This window comes from Peromyscus leucopus, chromosome 8b (assembly GCF_004664715.2).
Source record: "Peromyscus leucopus breed LL Stock chromosome 8b, UCI_PerLeu_2.1, whole genome shotgun sequence".
Classification (NCBI taxonomy): domain Eukaryota; kingdom Metazoa; phylum Chordata; class Mammalia; order Rodentia; family Cricetidae; genus Peromyscus; species Peromyscus leucopus.
This window is the reverse complement of record NC_051086.1, coordinates 51,758,603-51,781,002: the sequence shown is the minus strand read 5'-3', so window position 1 is coordinate 51,781,002 and position 22,400 is coordinate 51,758,603. Positions and strand designations below refer to the sequence as shown.

Here is a 22,400-nt window from a genome sequence, read left to right as displayed (position 1 = left end):
TATTATGTCCTGTTTTCACTCAGAAAGCAGGTTTTTCTGAGCCAGTGTTTTACTGTGTATCCCAGGCTGGCCTTGAACTCACAGCAATCTTCTTGCTGTAGTCTCTTAGGTATGCAGGCATAATCATGCTTGGCTAGGGAGCACTTTCTGAGCTCTCTGTCCATCGGCTTAATGACTGTCTTGTCTGTTAGAATATAAACTCTAGGGGAGGGGTGGGAGGAGGGTATATTTTAAAGTTGAGGTAGGATCTCCAAGGCCTAGAAGAGTGTCTTGGACCAGCAATCACTAAACTCATGGTATATGTTTGTCAGGTTTTCTTCTCTATATAAAACCAATTCTTGTCTGAGAGCCCATGTTTATTGGATTCTGTTTTTCCTGAGACAGTCTCATGTAGTCTAGGCTGTCTTTGAACTCACTAAGTAGCTGTGTAGCTGAAATGGCCTTGTACTTCTAATCTTCCTGTTTCTACTTCTTTTTTTAAAGTAATTGATTTATTTTTACTTTATGTGCATTGGTGTTTTGCCTGTGTGTATGTCTGTGTGAGGATCCCCTGGAACTGGAGTTACAGACAGTTGCGAGCTGCCTTGTGGGCGCTGGGGATTGAACCCGGGTCCTCTGGAAGAGCAGTCAGTGCTCTTAACCTCTAAGCCATCTCTCCAGCCCTGTTTCTACTTCTGGAGTGCTGGGATTACAGGCACACACCACCATACCTTGTCTGCACAGTGCTGGTGATGGAGCCCAGACTTCATGCCTGCCAGGCAAGCACCCTACCAACTGAGATACATCTGCAATACATGTTAGTTTTCAGGATTTGGAACATTTTCCAGAAAGTTCTGTTAGTCTTGCATTACAGTTATAACTACTTAACCATCAATTCATTCTTTTATTTTTCCCTAAGCATGTTAAATGAGTGTTTGCCAAGTGCCTGGTTTTTTGTTTTTTGTTTTCCCCTGAGACAGGGTTTCCCTGTGTAGCTTTGCGCCTTTCCTGGAACTCACTCTGTAGACCAAGCTGGCCTCAAACTCACAGAGATCTGCCTGGCTCTGCCTCCCCAGTGCTGGGATTAAAGGCGTGTGCCACCACCGCCCGGCTTTGCCAAGAGTCTGGTGCTATGGGGATATTACAATAACTAAAATGCCCTTACCTTGCTAGAACTTAGGGTGTATTTTTTGGGTGGTGGTGGCAGGGGGTGGATATCTCTATGACTAAAAAGCAGTATTTAAATTTACTAGTATTTATTATTATTATTATTATTATTATTATTATTATTTAATTTATTTTTGAGACAGGTTCTCACTAGGTGGCCCTGACTGGCCTGGAACTCACTATATAGACCAGGCTGGCATCTACCTCCTAAACGTTGGGATTGAATTGGGATTGAAGGTGTGCCACACCAGGCCTGGCAATATTTATTTAAAATAATTTCTATATGTGTGTGCATGTGTATGTCGTGTGTGTGTGTGTGTGTGTGTGTGTGTGTGTGTGTGTGTGTGCGCGCGTGATACAGATGCTGAGAACAAAACTCAGGTCCTCTGGAAGGCAGTGTGTACTTCACTGGTGAGGCCTCCTTAGCCCACACTGGTTATGTGTTTATTTGTGAGTGTTGTCATGGCACCTATGTTGAGGTCAGAAGACAACCTGAGCAGTTAGTTCTTTCCCTCTACCATGTGGTACCCAGGGATCAAAGTCAGGTGGTCCTACACTGTAGGCTTGAAACTTTACCAGCTCAGCCATCTTGTTGGGCCCCAAAGGCAGTGCTTGTAAGTTTTCTTTTAACTATGTGGCACTCTATTTATGTTTTGGATATCAGGGAAGGCTCCCTGGAGGAGGAAGCTTGTGAATGAGCCTAAAGAAGGTAGAGAGAAAGGTGGCAGACCTAGCTTCGGAGGTAGTCACAGTGCACAAGGTGGTAGGAGTTGATAAGATGGTACTTGAGAGGAAGGGAACAGTCCTCCCGGTGTGTGTCTTAGTTACTATCCTAGTGCTGTGAAGGGACACCATGACCAAGGAAACCTATAGAAGGAAGCATTTAACTAGGGCTTTGCTTATAATTTTAGAGGGCTAGTCATGATTATCGTGGTGGGAAGTATGGCGGTAGGCAGGCATGGCCCTGGACAGAGCTTGCATCCTGGTCTGCAGGCAGGAGGCAGAGAGGAAGAGTAAGACTGGGCTCACCTGGGCCTTTGAAACCTCAACACACCTCCTCCAACAAGACCACAACCCCCAGCTCTTCCTAAACGAAGTCCACCATCTGGGGAGCAACATAAAATATATGAGCCTAGGGACCATTCTCATTCAAACCGCCACAGGAGGACACAGTGGTCAGTCTGCTCAGACTCAGGTGACCTGCAGGATGCAGACTGCTGGGGTGGGTTGGAGCTGCTCTGTGGGCTCTGATTACCAGACTATATAGTTCACCTTCATGGCAAAAGTAACAAGGAGACAAGTCAAGCTTTGAAGCAGGGATGCTCTGGATGCAATGGAATTTTAGTGATACTGTTCTGTTAGCTATGGAGAGACTGCTAGGGTGGAACAAGATGTCAGTCAGGGGAGGGGAGTCTGGGGTGGGAAGTACAGGTAAATAGGAGGCTTTGGACTCGGGGGAATTCAGGAAGAAAGAAGTGGGAGAGGAAGGGACTTGAGTTTATAAAGGGAAAGTCGCTGGAGCGTGGTGATCACGTGAGTGAATTGTAAGCCAGTGAGGGGGGACCATTAAGGTAGATTTGATGAAGGCTTTGTGCTTCAATGACTAGAAGAACATGGCACAGTTGACAAACATGTCAAATCATTCTAGAAATTTCAGTTGAAACAATAGGAAGATCTGTTGGGGTTTAGGCATGAGAGACAGGTGGATATATGAGGCAGATCATTAGCAACCAGCCGGCTACTGAGTATTCCTCACTCGACCTCATCTGTACCCTTAAGGATTACCAAAAACAAACAAACAAACAAAAACAAAACCCACCACCACCACCACCACCACCAAAACCATACTGATTAAAGGGATTAGTTCGTTCTCTCTCTCTCTCTCTCTCTCTCTCTCTCTCTCTCTCTCTCTCTGTGCTTTGTTTTTTAAGTCAGGTGTTCTTATGTAATGGTTTAGGCTGGCCTGGAATTTTCCCGGATTACAGGCATGCACCAGCAAATCCAGTGAGCCTTTGATTTTGAGGTGTCTTATTTATGTTTTCCAAGACAAGGTTTCTCTATATAACAGTCCTGGCTGCCCTGGAACTTACTCTGTAGACCAGGCTGACCTCAAACTGAGAGATCTGTCTGCCTCTGCCTCCCGAGTGCTGGGATTAAAAGTGTGCACCACCACTGCCTGGTGAGGTGTCTTATTTACTTGATTTATTAAATATGTTCCATCTCCTCAAAGTTTTTGTAGCAGTTTTTTATGTACTGTATTATTGTGCTGGCTAGTCTTACGTCAACTTGGCACACTAGATTTAGAGTTATCTGAAAGGAGGGAACCTCAATTGAGGAAATGCCTCCATAAGATCTGGCTGTAAGGCATTTTCTTAATTAGTGATCATTGCGGGAGGATCCTGGATTCTATAAGAAAGCAGGCTGAGAAAGTCAGGGGGAGCAAGCCAGTAAGCAGCACCCTTCCATGGCCTCTGCTTCAGCTCCTGCCTCCAGGTTCCTGTCCTGTTTGAGTTCGATGATGAACAATGGAATAAATAAACCTTTTCTTCCTCAATTTGCTTTTTGGTCATGGTGTTTCATCACAGCAATGGTAACCCTGACTACGACAATTAACTTTTTTGAATATGTGATTGGCCAAAGCCCAGCATTCTCTCTGAGTATGGGCTTGGTCCCAGATCTCCCCTCCGGTAGCTGATCACCCTCTACTTGTTTGATGGGTGGAACTTGATCTCTGTTTCTTGTATTTTGGAGTTTGTAGCAGGGAAGACGTTGTGGTATTTATGCATGTTCTCAGAGATTAAGCTTTCTGGCTCAGTACAAGAAATACCTTGTACTGGAACCTATGCAAATCGCTTTGGAATGCTTTATCAAGGTAGAAGGGTATGACAGTCCTCGCTTTTTCTACCCTTACAAAGCTGGTTGTATAACTTGTGCTTCCTTGAGACTGACTGGCATAGTGGAAGAAGGTGGGGTAGTTTGCTGACTCTGGCCCTATCCCAGCCCCTGGGCTAATGAGGAAGATCAGAGCAGGGCCTTTGACTTTTGAGAACTCTGCCAAGCTAAGCCCATTCATTAAGGTGGGAATGACACAAAGATATTGACAAACACCAGTCCTAGGGCCAGAGCAAATGGGAGGGGCAGCAGCCTGGGAGATGATGTCAATGTTTTCTGAACGGCCTGGCTTGCCATTAGGTGACTCAGTGTGTTTCTTAGCACCTCAGCCAGGAGGCAGGACAGAAGCTGAAGGCTTTATCTTTTCCTCTTCCGGGTGGAATGTTCATGTCTTGGCACCGGGTCTAGAGGAAAGCCTTCATTAATCACTTCCCTGCCTGAGATCTGATTAGACGGAGCACAGCTTCGAGCAGGAAGAGCTCCAGTCTGAGTTTCAAAGCTGTTTTAGGCGGGCCTGGAGAACAGACCTATGAGTCTTAGGTTACAATACAGAAAACAGAGCTAATGATTCCAACCTCATAGGTTGTTGAGGGTTAAAGGGTAGTGTATGCAAAGCACTTAGCAGCGTGGTCTAGCCCAGTAAATGGTGTTATGTTTCCCTTGTCAGCACAGCAGTGGATAATAGTATGGTTTCTGAGTTTGAATTCTTGCTGTAGTTGAGCGACCTTGGGGCAACTTCATCTTGCTGCTTCTTTCTTGTACAATGAGGGCAACATGGAGGGACTGGTACAACTGCCAGAACAAACCGCACAGTGAATTCATAATCATGTTTTAAAAACCCTATGGACTTCACAGTCTAGTTCAAGATGCTTCCGACCCCAATAATCCTCCTCTGCTCCTCATCGATCTGGGTTCTCCTTAAAAATCCATCTTGTACCTTTTTTGCTTATACTCAAAAGTGCAACTGGGCTTCTTGGGCTCCCCTTGCGGTACGTCTTAGGCTATGTTGTGTCTCCAACCTGAGAGCTGAAATTAGAATCACACTGAGCATGAGACAGCAAAAGTCCCTAAAATTGTTCCCCAAATAACCTTTTACCATTTAAGTTCCCACTCTGCGGACAGCTGCACCTCTTTCCTGGCTTCTTCTGGAGCCAGTACTCCTTTATGTCTGCTTCCCTTCTTACTCCGGGGGACTACTACCCTCGACCACTGCACAGCTCCCAAAAAACCGCAGAGGGCTAACACCCACCCCTTGCAGGGGCGTGGGGGGGGGCGCCTGCGCAGGACTGTGTCGCGGGTCTGACGTCAGCGCGCCGGGCCTGGGTCGGCCCCGTGTGACGCCGGCCCTCCCACATCTCCTCCCCGCGCCCTCGCGTTTCTGCGCATGCTCCCGACTCCGCCCCCGTGCGTCACAGAATGGCCTCCGACACCCTGGGAGCCCCTGACGTGTCGGGGAGGAGCCCGGTGCGGGGGTACGCGGAGTGGAGCTCAGGGCTGCGGAAGGGAGCCGAGCTGAACGGCTGGGCGGGCCTGGCCAGGCCAGCGGAGCGGAGACGTCGGCCGAGCGGCGGCGAACATGCGCTTTTGACACGTTGGCGGTGAGCCCCGTGCGAGGCAGCCCCTGGGGTCGGGGCGGGCGGGCGGCGCCGAGGCCTGCCCCCGGGGAGCCCGCCCGCCCGCCCGCCCGTCGGTCGGCTGTGTCTCAGGCCCCGCCGGGCCGGGGTGGGCTTGGGTTCCGGGGCGGCCGGTCCGGAGACAACTGATCCAACCGCTCTAACTGCCCCCCTCCTCACTGTCGGAGGTGTGGCCCACCCGGGGCACCTGCAGGAGGGCGAGTCCTGGGCTGCCCGAGGAGGGACGGAGGCCGGGACGTGGCACCGGGGGCCGAGGCGCTGACGGTTCCGAGGAGTGGCCCCTGTTGGGGTGGCCGCGGCGCGCCCAGCTTCTCGCTCCACCCACCCCGGATTCCCTTGAGCCGCCAGGGTGGTTAGGAGCCGGGCTGGATTTTGGTTTCCCAGCGCCCTTTCCGTGGGAGGCGAGAGCGGGAGCAGCCCGCGTTGGCAGCGACTGGCAGTCTCGTGACTGCCCGCCCCGAACTGCTAATCACCCGCTTTGGAGTTGGGGAAAGTATCACCAACCGGCTCCGGTCGCTTGGGCTCGCCTCTTGTTTTTCTCTGGGAAACGACGAGGTAACTAACCCCTTAAATTGAAGGCGAGGGAGGGTTCTTTTCATTATTACGGTCCATTCCTGTAGCGTTTGTAAACATTTGCTGTTGGCACTTGTGACGGATTCTGTAAGTCACTCTTGGCTGGATGGGGAAATTGAGTCCAGATACAGGGGCAATTAAGTGATTTTTTTACTTGGGTTCCATCAACTAGTGAGAAGCTTATCTTGGATCAGAGTTTACCTTTCTAGGCTCAGGGGTCCGGTTTCTGTTTTGCTTTTCCTTCTTCAGTCAGAAAGAGGCCAGAATATTGGGCTTGTCAAAGAATACCAGAAGTTAGGAGATGACTTATTTATTTTCGAGTAAATTGATTAAAAAAAAAAAACCATTCGGTTATTACAAAACTGTTACCTGAAGCTTGCTCCTGAGTGGCTGGTTATTAGTCTGACGAGTTATGTTGCTTTTACCGCACTTGAGATAGATGGGGCAGTGTCTGCCCAATGAGAGAGTTGATAGGGTAAAACTCAGCATGATGAAGCCCAGAAGCCGAAGGACACTGAGTTGGGGGGTGTCTCTTCAGAATTGTTGCTAAAATCTTTATTTAGACTAGGAATGCATAAGAACAAAGAAAACTTTCAGCCCCAGTTAGAGATGGACCTAATCTCAATAGAAGTTGCTAAATCTGCAGTGGCTCTGTTTTGAATTAGATAAGTTGAAGTTGAATACAGAGCATTTGAAACAAAAATAAACCTGAATATGCTTTCATGAGACCAACAAAACTTATTTTCATTTGTATTTTAAACCAGGCTAAAATGAATCTGAGGACTGAGGAGTAAAGTTAAAATTGTTTCTAGGCACTTCGTAAGGGAGAAAAGTTTTGATAGGACCGACTCCATTCTGTACATGTTAATAATCTAACATGTAAAATAGTTTTTCTTAGTGCTGTACAGAGTGTCTTTGCCAGTAAGGTGTGTTGGGTAGGCTGTTTAAAATCCAAGTGAGTTAATTGTCAGTTGTTAGACATCTGAAAGTCATACAGAGTTGTGATAATGTCTGATGTAAAAGTTGTAATTTTGAGGCTCAAACTCCATGTGAGACATAGCATTAAGGAAAGATTGAGCGGAGCAGAGAATACTTGTCTGTCTGCATTGCAGCTTCAGAAGATTGTAGATGGGCTGTTTGAGCAGTTTTTTAAAGCAGAGAAAAAATGTGGCATTGGCTAACTTTGTGCAGCCTTAACTTTCTTCACTTATATAATCTCAAAGGACAGTGAGCACATCTTCCCAGAGTAACTGGAGGCACACTCCACACAGTCTCTGCAGTCTGAAACAGTTTTGGTATATCTGCAGTGGTAGCACATTTTGTTATCTATTTATCTGTCTGTCTGTCTGTCAGTCTGTCTATTATTTTTGTTTTTTTACACAGGGTTTTTTATTTATTTATTTATTTATTTATTTATTTATTTATTTATTTATTTTTTAGGTTTATCAAGACAGGGTTTCACTGTGTAGTTTTGGAGCCTGTCCTGGAACTCACAGAGATCTGCCTGCCTCTCCTTCCCAAATGCTGGGAATAAAGGCGTGCGCCACCACTGCCTGGCCTCCATTTTGCTATTTCTAAAGGACCCGATTTTTGGAAGGATAAAGTTGATGAATAGGTGTAGTGGGTTAAAGCTGGGTACTGCCAGGCAGGAAGCGACCAACACAGAGTGTGACTGGAGGGCAGGAGCCCCTGCTTGGTTTTAAATCCAGCTCATAAAGCGTATTCCAGGAGAGAAGTTTCAGGGATCTTTTTGTAATGAAATGCTTTTGAGGAATCATATGTGTTTTTAAATTTGGAAGTCTGTTTACTCTGTGGTCTAACTTTAGTCCATTCCTGGCCTACTAGTTTCTTATAATTGAATTAACATTTATGCCATGTTCACTATGTACAAATAGTAATTCAAACTTAAAAACATACCTCGTTTTTCTGTTTTATAGGTAAGGAAGTGAGATACTGAGTAGTAGGATAATCTCACGGTCACCCAGATAGCGTGTTGTTTGGCTCTGCGCTTTTAAGCACTTTGTATGCTAATATTCTGTCTTATTTTTCTTTGTAAAATTAAAATTTCTTTGTAAAATTTGTGTGTGTGTGTGTGTGTGTGTGTGTGTGTGTGTGAGTGTGTGAGAGAGAGAGAGAGAGAGAGAGAGAGAGAGAGAGAGAGAGAGAATGAGAGAGAATGAATGTGGGTAGCTGCAGAGGCCAGCAGAAGAGTTAGAGGTACAGGGGGTTGTGAGCTTCTTGATGTGTATGCTGGGTACCAAATTCTAGTCCTCTGCAAGAGCAGCAAGTGCTCTTAACCACTGAACCATCTCTTCAGCCCCCTCTGACTTGTTCTTTTAAAAATAGATATATTTATTGTATTTAATTCTGTTTAGGTGTGTGTCTGCATGTGGGTATGTTCATGTGAATGCAGTGCCCACAGAGGTCTGATTCCCTGGAGCTGGAGCTGTAGATGGTTGTGAGCCACCTGATGTGGGTGCTGGGTCCTAACTCTGGCCCTCTGGAAGAAGTACAGCAAGTACTCTTAATCACAGCCATCTCTATTCCCAGAATTTTTTTTAAACTTTTTTTTTTTTTTTTTTTTTTTTTGAAAAAGTTTCATGTAGCCTAGGCTGAGCCTCAAGCTTGCCATAGCCAAGGATGACCTTAAACTTCTGATCCTCCTGCCTCCACCTACTGAAGGCTGGGATTACAGATGTGCTGTACCCTACTGCTTTATGCAGTGCTGGGATTGAACCCAGGGCTTCCTATGTGCTATGCTAGGCAAGTACTTTACCAGCTGAGCTGCATCATAACTCTCCTCTGACATCAAGAGATTAGATGGTCTTTTTGGTCTCTTCGAGACAGGGTTTCTCTGTGTAGTTTTGGAGCCTGTTCTGCATCTCGCTTTGTAGACCAGGCTGGCCTCGAACTCACGGAGATCCGCCTGCCTCTGCCTCCCGAGTGCTGGGATTAAAGGTATGCGCCACCACCATTTGGCTTTGATTAGATGTTCTTAATTTGGTTTGTTTTTGTTCTGGATTAAATTCTTTTTTTTTTTTTTTTTTGTTTTTTTTTTTTTTTTTTCGAGACAGGGTTTCTCTATGTAGCTTTGCGTCTTTCCTGGAACTCACTTGGTAGCCCAGGCTGGCCTTGAACTCACAGAGATCCGCCTGCCTCTGCCTCCCAAGTGCTGGGATTAAAGGCGTGCGCCACCACCGCCCGGCCTTTTTTTTCTTTTTTAAACAGTGTCTTGGTGTGTAGCTCTGGCTGACACGAACTTTGTGTAATTGAGGCTGGCCTCAAATTTGTGTTGATCTTCCTGTCTTTCTGGGTCCTCTTACCTCTTCAGTGCTGGAATTACAAGCTTACACTTCCACACCAGGTCTAATGATGATCATTAAATAAAAGAATTTAAAAAAATTCTAGCATAGGTAACGGCATATCTTGAAGGGCCAAAAATAAGCTGTGAGATTAGCTTGTTGATTAGAAAAATCATGGTGAACATTCAGTTCACCTAAGATTTATCAAGAAAATTGAGAAGCACATGTGGAGTAAAAGCATTAGGAATTTTGCTAGAATTATTTGATGCTGAAGTACTGGGACAAAGATGATAGAACAGCTAATACTATATTTTCAAGAAGCTGTGTGCAAAAACTACTTAAAACCTGCGTCTTCAGGATTGAATCCCAGCACTTAGGAAGCAGAGTCGAGGAAGGTGGATCTCTGAGTTTGAGGACAGCTTAGTTTACTCAGGCCAGCCAGGGCTATCTAGTGAGACCCTGTCTCAAAAAGCAAAACAAACACCTTGAAGACAAAGCCACAAAACAAACCTTTGTCATCAGGGGACACCGAGAGGAAAAGTTGGTGGTTGTATTAAGACTACATCCTTTTGGACTGGGGAGGTGCTTAGTTGGTAATGTGCTTACAAGGACTGAGTTCAGTTCTCAGAACCTATGTGAAAAATCCTATGTGGTCATGGGAGCTTGTAATCTCAGTGTGCTCTGTGTGTGTGTGTGTGTGCACACGCGCGCGCATGCGCATACACATGCACAGAAAGAAGTGGACCATTGGTGCTTGCTGGCTAGCCAGTAGAGCCTAATAGGTAAATTTTAGTCAGTACCAAAAACAACAAACCACCAAACAAAACTCAAAAAGTAGATAGCATTCATGAGGAATGACATCTGAGCTTGTTCTCTGGCCTCTACATACATGCACACAAAGGCATGCAAATCTGCTTATAAACATACCCCACCCCCCACCCCCACATGAACATACACAGAAGGACACAAAAATAATATAAATGAATATATAACTTTAGACAATAATTCTGGATTGTACATTTTAAAAGAGCTGCTGGAAAGATTTTGAAAGTTTTTACTAGCGAGAACTGATAATTGATGCAGGAGAATATGTTTAATTCTATTTGAGTAGCATGTAGTGTATTCATATATCAAACATTACGTGGTAGTCTATTGATATATACAACTTTTTATGTTTTCTGTGTAACCTAAGGAACTAGGAAAATAGTATGTCCCTACTTAAGACCAAATGCTGGAGACAAATGCATAGTTTAGAGCATACACACAAGTGTAAACAGTGTTCTTCCCCAGGGACCATTGCTGAGCTGAATGCTCTTCAAAGCAGTAGCCATCAGTAGGTCCCTTTATATTGTATATCAGAGTTCAAACAACAAAAACAACCTCTACACAGAAAAGTAAATGGGCAAGTGAATAAAATTTATAGATAAAACTGATTAGGACCTTATTTGTAGAAAGATTGGTTCCACATTCAAACACCATACATTAAAATAAATGTTAGCTGTCCAGAAAGGCATTAGTAGCCACTAGAAATGCCCATGAGGACACTGGTCCTTGGTACACACAATCAACAATAATATCAAATGCTGCATAGTAACAAAAGTATAGAAAACTCAAAAGAAAATGTCCCTGCTGGTGAATAAAATGTCAGTACTCAAACGTAACACTGGTTCAAAGATACGTGTAATCTAAGAGCAGTGTAAAGTATGGCAGAAAAAATAGAGGCCTGAAATGGCTGCTGAATAGGCTGAAATATTCACCTGGGGAACAGCAATACTAGGATATTATTATCAGTGTCTACCAAGATCAGACAGGGTGTAAAATGGAGAACACAGACTTACTTATTAAACCCTGGAAGCAACATACAAATCTTAGAACACATTCAAGGATGAAAATAGAAAGTTCGTTGATGTCTAGGGTTAATGGACTTATCCCAGTTGTTTAAAAATAATATGTAATCTATTGAGTTAAAAAAATATAGATTTGTGGGCTGGAGAGATGGTTTAGTGGTTAAGAACACTGACTGTTCTTCCAGAGGACCTGGGTTCAGTTCCCAGCACCTACATGACAGCTTACAACCATCTGCAACTCCAGTCCTCTCTGGTCTCTGTCCCCCCCCCCCCCACATGGTACACAGACCAAAAAATCCATACACAGGAAATAAAAATAAATAAGGCTCTAACAAAGATGAAAGAGATTCGATTTGAAATCATGAGTTAAAGGCAATCTTAAATTGTCTCTCTTCCAGAGGTATGTAGGTAGAGGTGTGTGTGTGTGTGTGTGTGTGTGTGTGTGTGTATGTGTGTGTGTGAGAGAGAGAGAGAGAGAGAGAGAGAGAGAGAGAGAGCCCAAAGCATTCAGTTACAGCTTTGCTAATTGACAAAAGAGTAAGCACTTTTACTTTGCACATTTAAACAGCTTTCTAGTCATAGTACCTATTATGTGTGATGTAGATGTATCCAACAGTCTTATTAAATAAGAAACACAGAAACAATGTAAAAGAGAAAGCCGAGAGGTCAGAGCTCAGAGCTAAAATCTCACCCTTCCGCCTGCGGTGTCCCAGCTTCCCGAAAGAGAGCTATATCCTGTCTGTCCGTCTTTTTATAGTATTTTGTTCTGCCTTCTCATTGGTTGTAAACCCAAACACGTGACTGCCTCGTCACTGTCTGAATGTACAGCCCCCTAGGTCTTAAAGGCATATGTCTCCAATGCTGGCTGTATCCCTGAACACACAGAGATCTATGGGATTAAAGGCGTGTGCCACCACCGCCACACTCTTGCTATGGCTCTAATAGCTCTGACCCCCGGGCAACTTTATTTATTAACATACAATCAAAATCACATTTCAGTACAATTAGATTACCACCACATTTCCCCTCTTCTATTTTAATAAAAAGAAAAAAAAGCAAAAGGTTATAACTAATAAAAGAAAAACTATATACAAAATTACAATAACTATATACAATATATACAAGTAATAAATACCTAAACAGGTATTTGACAAATCAGAGAAAATAATTCCATCATCTATCCTATTTTGGTAAATCCAAGATGTATCTAATGCACTTTGTATCCTAATTAATTTTCAACTATAACTAACTAATCTTCAACCATAACTAACTAATCTTCAACTCCCTCAGAGACCCAAGAAGGGAATAATATTAGCTAACAAAAATAAAAACAGGAAGTGCATGCAAGCAACTTCCAAAAAATTTGTGAGTTGACAGAAACAGCCAGCTGCCTGGGCAGTCACCTGAGGTTTCTCCGCAGTGTTGGGGCATCATCTTCAGCCTATAGGCTTAGTGTATCTGACAGACTCATTTGTGAAGTAGGATGTACACAAGGTCAACAGTTCAACCTCACATTGGGTGAGAGCAGTCCATGTACCAGAAACACCTGAATTCCATTAGTGTCCTGTCATGATTCAGGATTTTAAATTCTGGAAATTGTTGACAGTTTTTGAATTGAGCTGTCCATTCTTCTTGGCTGTGTATATATGGCTTCATCTCAGCATCCCCTTCTTCTCCACATCCCTCTATTAAATGCCAGTCTACTATCGAGAGGTGTGAGCTTTCAGCTGCTGTTCCATTGCACAACAGAAGCCATCGGCCCTCTGCCTGTTAAGCTGCCTTCGAAGAAAAGGGCACCGTACCTTTTCCGGATTGCGAAGGCCACTTCAGGGATGGGGCCATATTGTCCTGGCCTCAGAAGATGCCTTTTGATAAAGCCATAACCACACTTGTTTAGGCAAGAATCAGTAGTTCCTTGTTTTGTGTTCTGTGTGTCCATTTTGTCCTGTTGATTCGAGGATACTTTGTTGTCCAGTGGCTAACTTTTGCCACAATGAAAGTTGACTCCATATGCAGTTTCTTCAATGCCCATATTTTCTCTGAAGTAGATTGGTACTGCCAGGAGCCGACATGTCTCAAAAAAGAAAAATTTTCTAAGTTATTAAAACATTTTAAATGCCATATTCTGTAGATCTCTGAAGGGTTTGAAGATGACCTGTCTAAAACATCTCTGCTCAATTTTTAAAACATATCTAATATGACTACAAGTTCTATTGTAATGTCTAACTACTAACTTTCATTTCTTTATATCCTAATAGTTGGTAATAATAACATTCAAGGATCAGAAATTTGCATTACATTGTTAAATGAATGATTTTTTTTTTTTCCCTCCTTATTTTTAGAGCCATCTCAGTATTTGAGTCACTCTGGGCTATTGGCCTAGGCTTTACCATGGAGCTTCATTGCAGTCTTGGGTTGGAGCTGCTATATTCTTCAGCCTGTGCCTTCCAGGTCATTTATTTCAAGTGATATGGAAGATCTTATTTATAACTGAGGAACTAACTCGAGAGATTAGCCTTTAATTCTCTTCATTGGTTTCTTGTGGAAGACAGTGTCAGCAGCACAGTGGGACTTTGCTCCTTATGCCATCTCTGGTCTTTGTAACATTCTAAAAATCCATAATTTATTGGCTTTTATATTAGAAACTGGACATTTGAGCTCCCCATTGACACATGGTTGCCAGTATTGAAATAATTAATCTAAATTTGGGGTCAGGGTTGCATTTATTTGTTTGTTTATTATAATAGGGATGAAACCCAGGGCCTTATACATGCTAGCTAAATGCTCTACCACTGACCTATATTCCCAGCTCTAGGGAATATTTGTTCTCATTTTCATCCCCCCCCCCCCCCCCCCCCGAGACAGGGTTTCTCTGTGTAGTTTAGGTGCCTGTCCTGGATCTTGCTCTGTAGACCAGGCTGGTCTCAAACTCACAGAGATCTGCCTGGCTCTGCCTCCTGAGTGCTGGGATTAAAGGTGTGGGTCACCACGCCCGGCCTTATTTTCATTTTCATGATTTCATGTATATGAGTGTTTTGCCTGCATGCAGCACTAGCATGCCTGGTACCCACAGAGACCAGAAGGAGGGCATTAAACCCCCTGGGACTGGAATCATGGATGGTTGTGAGCTTCCATGTCGGTGCTAGGAATTGAACCCTGGTCCTCTGGAAGAGCAGCAAATGCTCTTAACTGTGGAGTGCTCTCTCTGGCCCTTGTTATATAGATTCAAATTTATCGCAGTTTTTGGGACACTTTGGGAAAAGATCTTATGTACTGCATTAGAGGAGACAGGGATTGTTGCTTTAACTCTAGGTGCTACCACACATTTCCTGTAATTTTGTCTTCATCTGGATTGTTAGGTTACCTAAGGAGACGTCAGTATTAACCCTGAGGAGTTTCTAACACCACAGGGTGATGCCTGTACTGTAAATAATGAGTGCCTCTGGCTGCTGAAGAGCCCGTCCTTATCCATAGACTACCAGAAGTCAGCCAGTGACCTATATTTGGGCAAATGAAGTGGGAATTTCTGGACCCTTGACAATGGGACAGAATTAGAGAGCCAATCAGTATTTATCAGTCAGTACACATACTTGAAATAGCCACCTAGTTTAGTCCACACCTTTATTAGACGAAACAAACAACTGAAGCCCTATGATAGTAGGCAGTTTGTATAAGTAATTTAATGGCCGAATTGGAACCCTAGAACCCAGCCTCAGCAGGACTCCCAGCCCTGTGTGGTTCGCAGATTAAAGTACTCTCATGCTCTAAAGACATCTCTAAGAATAAAGTGATACAGACAGATCTGTGCTAGTATAGGTGTAATCAGATTAGAGGATAGTGTAGTTGGTCAATAAATACATAAATAATTAGTGCTTAGTAATATCTTGTTAGTATTCGGTAAATGATTGGAGTATTAGGTGCCTTCTCTTAGCAATCTGTTGTACTCAGTGCCGTGAAGGAGTACAAGGTGTGCCAAGAATCTAGCTTTTGAAATGACTTTCAGGGTGATTGCAGTTTAAGATGCCTGGAAGATTTACTAATTAGATGTCAAGATACTAAAAGATGATAAGATTAGCAAAGACTTGGTTTAGGAAAAATTGGCACTGTGCATCAAAAGAATTAAACTTAGCATATAAAGTTATTTTTAGTTTTATTCCCACTAAACATCATTCTCATGCATCTGGAGTTTGGTAGGTGCTGTGGTCTGTGATTGGGTTATTGCTAAGCATCTAAATGAACTGTTTAGATAAGCTCTGAGTTCTCTGCATTTCTAAGGCTTGTAGTTTGTTTTGGATTGTTCTTCAGGTCGTCCCCCCCCCCCCACAGGGTTTCTCTGTGTAGCTTTGCGCCTTTCCTGGATCTTGCTCTGTAGACCAGGCTGGCCTTGAACTCACAAAGATCCTCCTGGCTCTGCCTGTTCTTCAGTCCTTATTGGCTGGCGCACATTGTGGTTTAATTCAGTAGACATTACTGTGTATCTGCTATGTGGATGTGGTGCTGGGACAGAAGTAAAGAGGGGATTGTGGGAAAGATGTGGCAGGAATCTGGAATGGGCCAGTCATCTTGGTGTTTTTAATTTGTACTATGATCGTTTGGGAATTTTAGGTAGTTGAAATGGCAAGAACAACTAACTAGGTCCCTCCTTCTGTGAATACCTTGGGGAAAACTGAGACGAAGATGATTCAGTTGGAGATGAGTGGACCTTTGGAGTAAAGTTGGATTGAGGGGTGACTGAGGATGTTTCAGAAGTGTGATTGGAGAATGTGGGTCTTGCCTGATGTAGAGTTTCACTTGGCATGAAGGTTCTCAGCAGTTTTCTTCCCCTCCTCCTTCTCTCTTCCCCTCTTCCCTCTTTTCTCTCCCTCTCCACTTCGTTTTGAGACAGGGTCTCATGTAACCCAGGCTGGCTTTGAACTTTCTGTGTAGCTAAGGATGACCTCCTGCTTCCAATTCTCAGTGCTGAGATTTCAGGTGTTGCCAGAGGTCAAACCCTAGGCAAGCACTTGAATAGCCGGGTCACACCCCCTGATCCCCAGGGAAGCGTGGGGAGTGGCAAATTCTCTGATACTTGTTTGTTTCTGTTGCTGGATTCCCTGAAGACCAGTTGGCCATACACTAACTGTTGGACTTGTAGGGTAATTCTGTGGTTAAATTATCTAGAACCCAGTGCTGTAGCTGAAAATGCCTCATTCCCTCTGATCCTGCTGATGCCATCTGCTGTCATGACCTCATCCACAATGTTGGTTGTCCTGAGTGAGGTCGGATGTGTGCTCATGTTTTAGAAAGTTCTGGCCACTCCTAGAACCTTGGAAACTACCAAATGTAGTATCATGCTTTCACTCACATCCTGGGTTCTTTGTCTTTAATGTCACAGGCTTTCTTGACCATGGATGGTGAAGATATACCAGATTTTTCAAGTTTAAAGGAAGAAACTGCTTATTGGAAGGAACTTTCCTTGAAGTATAAGCAAAGGTACTGTTGAAAAACTGTTAAAATAGGGGTGGGATTTGGAATATGCCATGCATAGCTTGCCCATGTTTTTTTCTTTTGGAGTACAAGGCTAAATTTAGAGCTTCAGATTTAGGATTGTGACTCCATAGTCAAACAATGTTTGTATTTAAATAGTATAAAACTACCACCAATCTTTATGTTCTTCAAACTGAAATGGCAGGAAGCTATGATTTCTTCTGGTTGATGCCTCCTGTGACTTGTCACTGGGCTGTCTTTGGCCTTCTGTGTGTACTGGTACTCCCTCATCATTTGCTCATCTGAGATGCTTAAAACAGCCTTTAGTCTTTCCAGGCATGCATTATTAGTGTTGGGAGGCAGCTGAGCTTCCAAGATATAGAGCATGTTATAAAATTGCTTTTATAAAATAATGTTTTGTTTAGTTGGGAAGAAAATAGCTCTTTGGCCTCAAAACTTAATCTTAAATTTATATTATTTAATGGATCTTTCTTCTTATATATATTTTTGAGATTTATTTGTTTTTATTTTATGTGTATGTATGTTTTGCCTGGATGTATGTCTGCACTATGTGCATGCCTGGTGACCATACAGACCAGAAGAGGGCGTTATATCCCCTGGGATGGAGTTAAAGATGATTGTGAGCTGCCATGTAGAAGCTGGGAATTGGAATCTGGTCCTCTGGAAGAACAGCCAGTGCTCTTAACCACTGGGCCTTCTCTCCAGCTTTAAATCTTACTAAAACAATTAGACATTTTCCTCTCTTGATTGGCAGAGTTAACTAAGCTTTATCAGATCCCATTGTTCTTTCCTATGGTTGTAACAGGCCAAGGGGATGAAGATGCTCTGTGTCCAGCAGAGATTCTTCATTTGTTCTAATGTTACAGATTCCTCCAGAGGCAGGAAAGCCTGTGAACCCTTTCTTAAAATACGTTTAAATGCAGAAAATTAAGTAATGCCATTATAGAGCAAGCCAGTTACTGAAAACGTTATCTAAATATTAAGCTAGTGTGTAGTATTAAGATAATGTATTAGTGCATTGGGTAAAAAAGATGGAGAAGCATAGTAAACTGCCCAGTTCTGAATTAGTGATAAGAGTGAGTGATGCTTAGATCTGCACCAGCCATTGTGGTTTGAGAGAATGTGTTGATGTCTGTTGACTAGAATTGAAACTAATGCCCAATTGAAGTTACTTAGTACAATACACACCCCTCCTCTTTCAGTTTATGGAGGAAGAAGCTTGTGATTCTGAGCCATGTAAATACTGCAATTACTGATTTATGTAGGTTTTTTGGGGGAGGGCGTATAACTACTTTTTACTGAATCCTGAATATATGTGGAGCAAGAAGTATAAGACATTTTCTTTACTGTTTCATATTTTATGAGAACATTAATTTTCAGTCAGAAATGACTGAATTGATATGTTGTATGAGAGGACTCAACTTATTAACGTGTCTTTCCCACTTTTCTTCTGCTTAGCTTCCAGGAAGCTCGGGATGAGCTAGTTGAATTCCAGGAAGGAAGCAGAGAATTAGAAGCAGAGTTGGAGGCACAGTTAGTACAGGCTGAGCAGAGAAACAGAGACCTGCAAGCTGATAACCAAAGACTGAAATACGAAGTGGAGGCACTAAAGGTAACCGTGCAGAAGCTGCTTCCCTGGCTGCTGCAGTTCTGTCGAGTGGACTGGCTTTCTTCAGATGAGCAGTGGAGGGCCAGCCAGGTGGCTCGGTGGGACAGGCACTTGTTGCTAACCCGGCAACCCCATGGGGTGGGAGAAGAGAAACTTTTCCTTCAAGTTGTTTTCTGATCTTCACACATGTGCGAAAGTGTACACATACATGAAATTTAGTAATATTTAAAAAATGAGAAATGTATTATTCAGTAGTACTGAAAGAAGCAAGCAACCAAAAAATATATATTTTTTAAAAAGCCCAAGATAGACTTTTGAATTTTTTTAAAAAATAGAACCAAGAGGTGGTTCAGAGTTTAGAGTTCTCCTAGGAATGTTACGGCTGTCAGTTTTCTGCCTGTCATGGTCCTCACTATATTTTAGTTCCTGTATTTTCTAATGCTTCCTGATTATTTGTTTAGACAAATTGCTTGCCTTGTGTATTACCTTAAAATGATATTTATGACATGCACATTCCTTTTTTTTTTTGTATTGTTCCTCTTGAGTTTTGGGATTTAATTTGGGTTAGAAATTTTCCTTCAAAAAGGAGTTGTCAGGCCTTGGGGATGGGGTTTAGTAGTTGATGGACTGCTTGTCTGGCATGTGCATGCCCCGAGTTCAGTTCTTCTCTTCATCAACTGCCTTGGAGGCTTAATAGAGTATCCCTCTTTCCTCCCTAAGACAGGGGTTCCCTGTGTAGCCCTGATTGTCCTGGAACCTGCTCTGTAGCCCAGGCTGGCCTCAAACTCACAGAGATTCCCCCTGCCTCTGCCTCCTGAGTGCCAAGATGAAAGGCATGTGCCACTACTACCCCACTGTATTTCTTTTTTTTAAATAGAATATCTTTTTTATTCTTTGACCATTTCACATAAACAATGTATTATGATCACATCCACCACCAGCTTCCCTCTCCTGTCGCTCAGCTGCTCTCAACATGTTCCCTACCCCTTTCTTGTCCCTTTCCCCCGTGTAACCCACTGAGTGTAGTTGGTTCTGCCTGTTGTAATGCTAACTGATCTTGTTACCTTGCTCTTACATAGGTCTTATGGAACCCTAGCTCCAGTGATCGCAAGGGTCAGGTTGTCCTGAAGACAACCTTTTCAACATTTTCCAGAACTCCTTCTCACCTTTTAGCTCTTACATTCTTTGCACCACCTCTTCTGTGGTGTCCCCTGAGCCTCGGTGGTGGGGTAGGATGGTGTTGTTAGAGATGTCCCATTTAGGACTGAGCACTCACTAGTCTGTTTCTTTGGCTAGTGTTGAAGGCAGTACTAATCTATGGGTATAAACAGATAGATGTATTGTTTAGCAAAAAAGCTATAAATAGGTTCCTTACTAGGGCCTGTGACCTTTTGACCAGGTTTATAATGCAGGCATGACTTTCCTACCATGAGGTAGGCTTCAATACAATCCAAAAGTGGTTGATTACTCCTCTAACCTTCCTGCTGTTACTGCATCAGTGGGCACATCTGGTCTGGCAGGCCAGTACTGTTGCATGTGGGGCGCTCTGCTGGGTAATACCAGCAGCCTGTATGGCAGCTTCTAGCACTGTGAAAGCTGGTCAGCAGAGAGGAAGCTTTCTGTGCAGTTCCAGCTTGACTTCTCTATGTCCTGTAACCAGCATGTGCTGTGTCTTCAGTAGTAGTTCATTTTATTTTTTATTTTATTTTATTTTTTGAGACAAGATTTTTCTGTATAACCTTGGCTATCCTGGAACTCCCTCTGTAGACCAGGCTGGCCTTGAACTCAGAGATCTGCTGCCTCTGCCTCCCAAGTGCTGGGGTTATAGGCATGCACCACCACTGCCCTGGCTAGTAAGTAGTGCAGTAGGAGTAAGATCAGTGGCCAAATATGGTTTGGAGGCCTCTTAGGTCCTTGAGAATATTTGTTTGGTTGTACTCATCTGCAGACCTAGAGGTTACCCGATCAAGTTTATGTTTCCTTTTTAAAGATTTAATTTTAAAATACATGTCTCTGTGGCTATACCTGTGAGTACAGTCCCCATGGAGGCTAAAAAAGAGCATTGGCTCTCTTAGAGCTAGAATTACATGTGGTTAGGAGCCACTTGACATGCATGCTGGGAATCAAACTCTGGTCCTTTGCAAGAGCATCACTTCACTTCAGAGTCCTCTCTAGCTCCCAGGGTTAGATTTCTGAGGCAAGGTTTCTATTTTTTTTTTTTTTTTTTTTTTTTTTTTTTTTGGCTTTTCGAGACAGAGTTTCTCTGTGTAGTTTTCGTGCCTGTCCTAGATCTCATGCTGTAGACCAGGCTGGCCTGGAACTCACAGAGAACCTCCTGCCTCTGCCTCCCGAGTGCTGGGATTAAAGGTGTGTACCACTGCCACCCGGTGGTTTCTATTACTTTACTTTTCAGAAAGATCTTTTTTTTTTCCTGAGAGAGAATGGTTATTATGTAAGTTTTTCATGAATTAAAGACATTTAGAATGGTTCTGTCCGTGTAGTTTTAAAAATATTGCCAAAAGGAGGTGTGTGCTATCAACTCAGATTGTGGTGAAGTCCTTTGATTTTTTTTCTCCTTTGATTAGGGAAATTCTTTTATTAATAGATGATTCTATATTAACGGTGGGTCTTTCTCTGCACCTCTTCTTTCAGGAGAAACTGGAGCATCAGTATGCACAGAGCTACAAGCAGGTCTCAGTGTTAGAAGATGACTTGAGTCAGACCCGGGCCATTAAGGAGCAACTGCACAAGTATGTGAGAGAGCTGGAGCAGGCCAATGATGACCTGGAGCGAGCAAAAAGGTACAGGACCCTGTGCATTGCATGAGGACAACCATCGTCAGCTCAGGCTCCCCCTGGACCTTAGGAACCCAGTTTCCCACTCGGTATCTTGTGTCATGTCTCATTGAATTGAAAGGAACCAAAAAAATAAACCAAACTAAAACTGCAAGCCAGGCTTGGTAGTGCATACCTATAATCCCAGCACACGGGAGACTGAGGCAGGCGGATCTCTTGAGTTTGAGGCCATCCTGGTGTACATAGCAAGTTACAGACCAGCTCCAAAACAAATCTCTCTAAAACCTTTATCTTCCTAAATAAAGAACTTCACGTGCTTTCGCCATCCTCTTGTCTCTGCTCTTCATAGTGCTGGGGTTACAGGCACACACAGTATCATACCCAGTTTGGTATGTGGGTGCTGGGAGCTGAACTCAGGTCCTCATTGCTATACTGCAAGTACTCTATTATTTTATTTTATTCGAGATGGTGTAACAGTCCAGGCTGTCCTGGATCTTACTCTGTAGACCAGGCTGGCCTTGAACTCACAGAGATCTATCTGCCTCTGCCTCCCAAGTGCTGGGACAAAAGATGTGTGCCACAGCTGAGTATGGTTTGTGCCTGTAATCTCAGTACTTGGAGACTGAGGTAGGAGGATTTCTGTGAGTTTGAGGTCAGCCTAGACTAAAGATCCTGATTCAGAACATCAAAAAGCAAAGCAGGGGTGCGCCTCAGGCATCCTTTCTTCCTTGTGTGTTCTCATTACCGAACTCCTGTTCTGTAGACCTGTGCATCTTAAGCTTGGATTCAGTAGTTATAGTCACACTTTCACTCTCTTTAATATTGACCAATGGATCCTTTAATTACTGCTTTCATCCTACAGTGGCTTGTTGTTATAATCAGGTTTTTATGTCTCTGTATTGTTTTTTTTTTTTTTTTTTTTTTGTTTCTCTGTGTAGTTTTGGTGCCTATCTTGGATCTCATTCTGTAGACCAGGCTGGCCTCCAACTCACAGAGATCCGCCTGGCTCTGCTTCCCGAGTGCTGGGATTAAAGGCGTGTGCCACCACCGACCACCTGGCTGTTTCTTAACTGTTCTAAACCAACATTCTAAACCTAACTACTACGTTATAATTA

The 22,400-nt window shown here is 43.5% G+C and overlaps 1 protein-coding gene across 4 annotated transcripts in view; it reads left to right on the top strand.

The window, feature by feature from the left end:
- Nucleotides 1–5,447: 5,447 nt before the first annotated feature.
- Ndel1 (nudE neurodevelopment protein 1 like 1) overlaps nucleotides 5,448–22,400 on the top strand; it is a 33,940-nt gene continuing 16,987 nt past the window's right edge. For 2 of the 4 annotated variants that reach the window (XM_028869406.2, XM_028869407.2), the window contains exons 1-4: nucleotides 5,448–5,636; nucleotides 16,769–16,866; nucleotides 18,340–18,493; nucleotides 21,143–21,291. In XM_028869406.2, coding sequence (XP_028725239.1) covers nucleotides 16,781–16,866; nucleotides 18,340–18,493; nucleotides 21,143–21,291 — 389 coding nt within the window. In that variant the 5' untranslated portion in view covers nucleotides 5,448–5,636; nucleotides 16,769–16,780. Of the gene's footprint in view, nucleotides 5,637–5,754; nucleotides 6,228–16,768; nucleotides 16,867–18,339; nucleotides 18,494–21,142; nucleotides 21,292–22,400 lie in introns of those variants that run through there. The other 2 variants (XM_037201505.1, XM_028869405.2) reach the window with 2 other exon arrangements.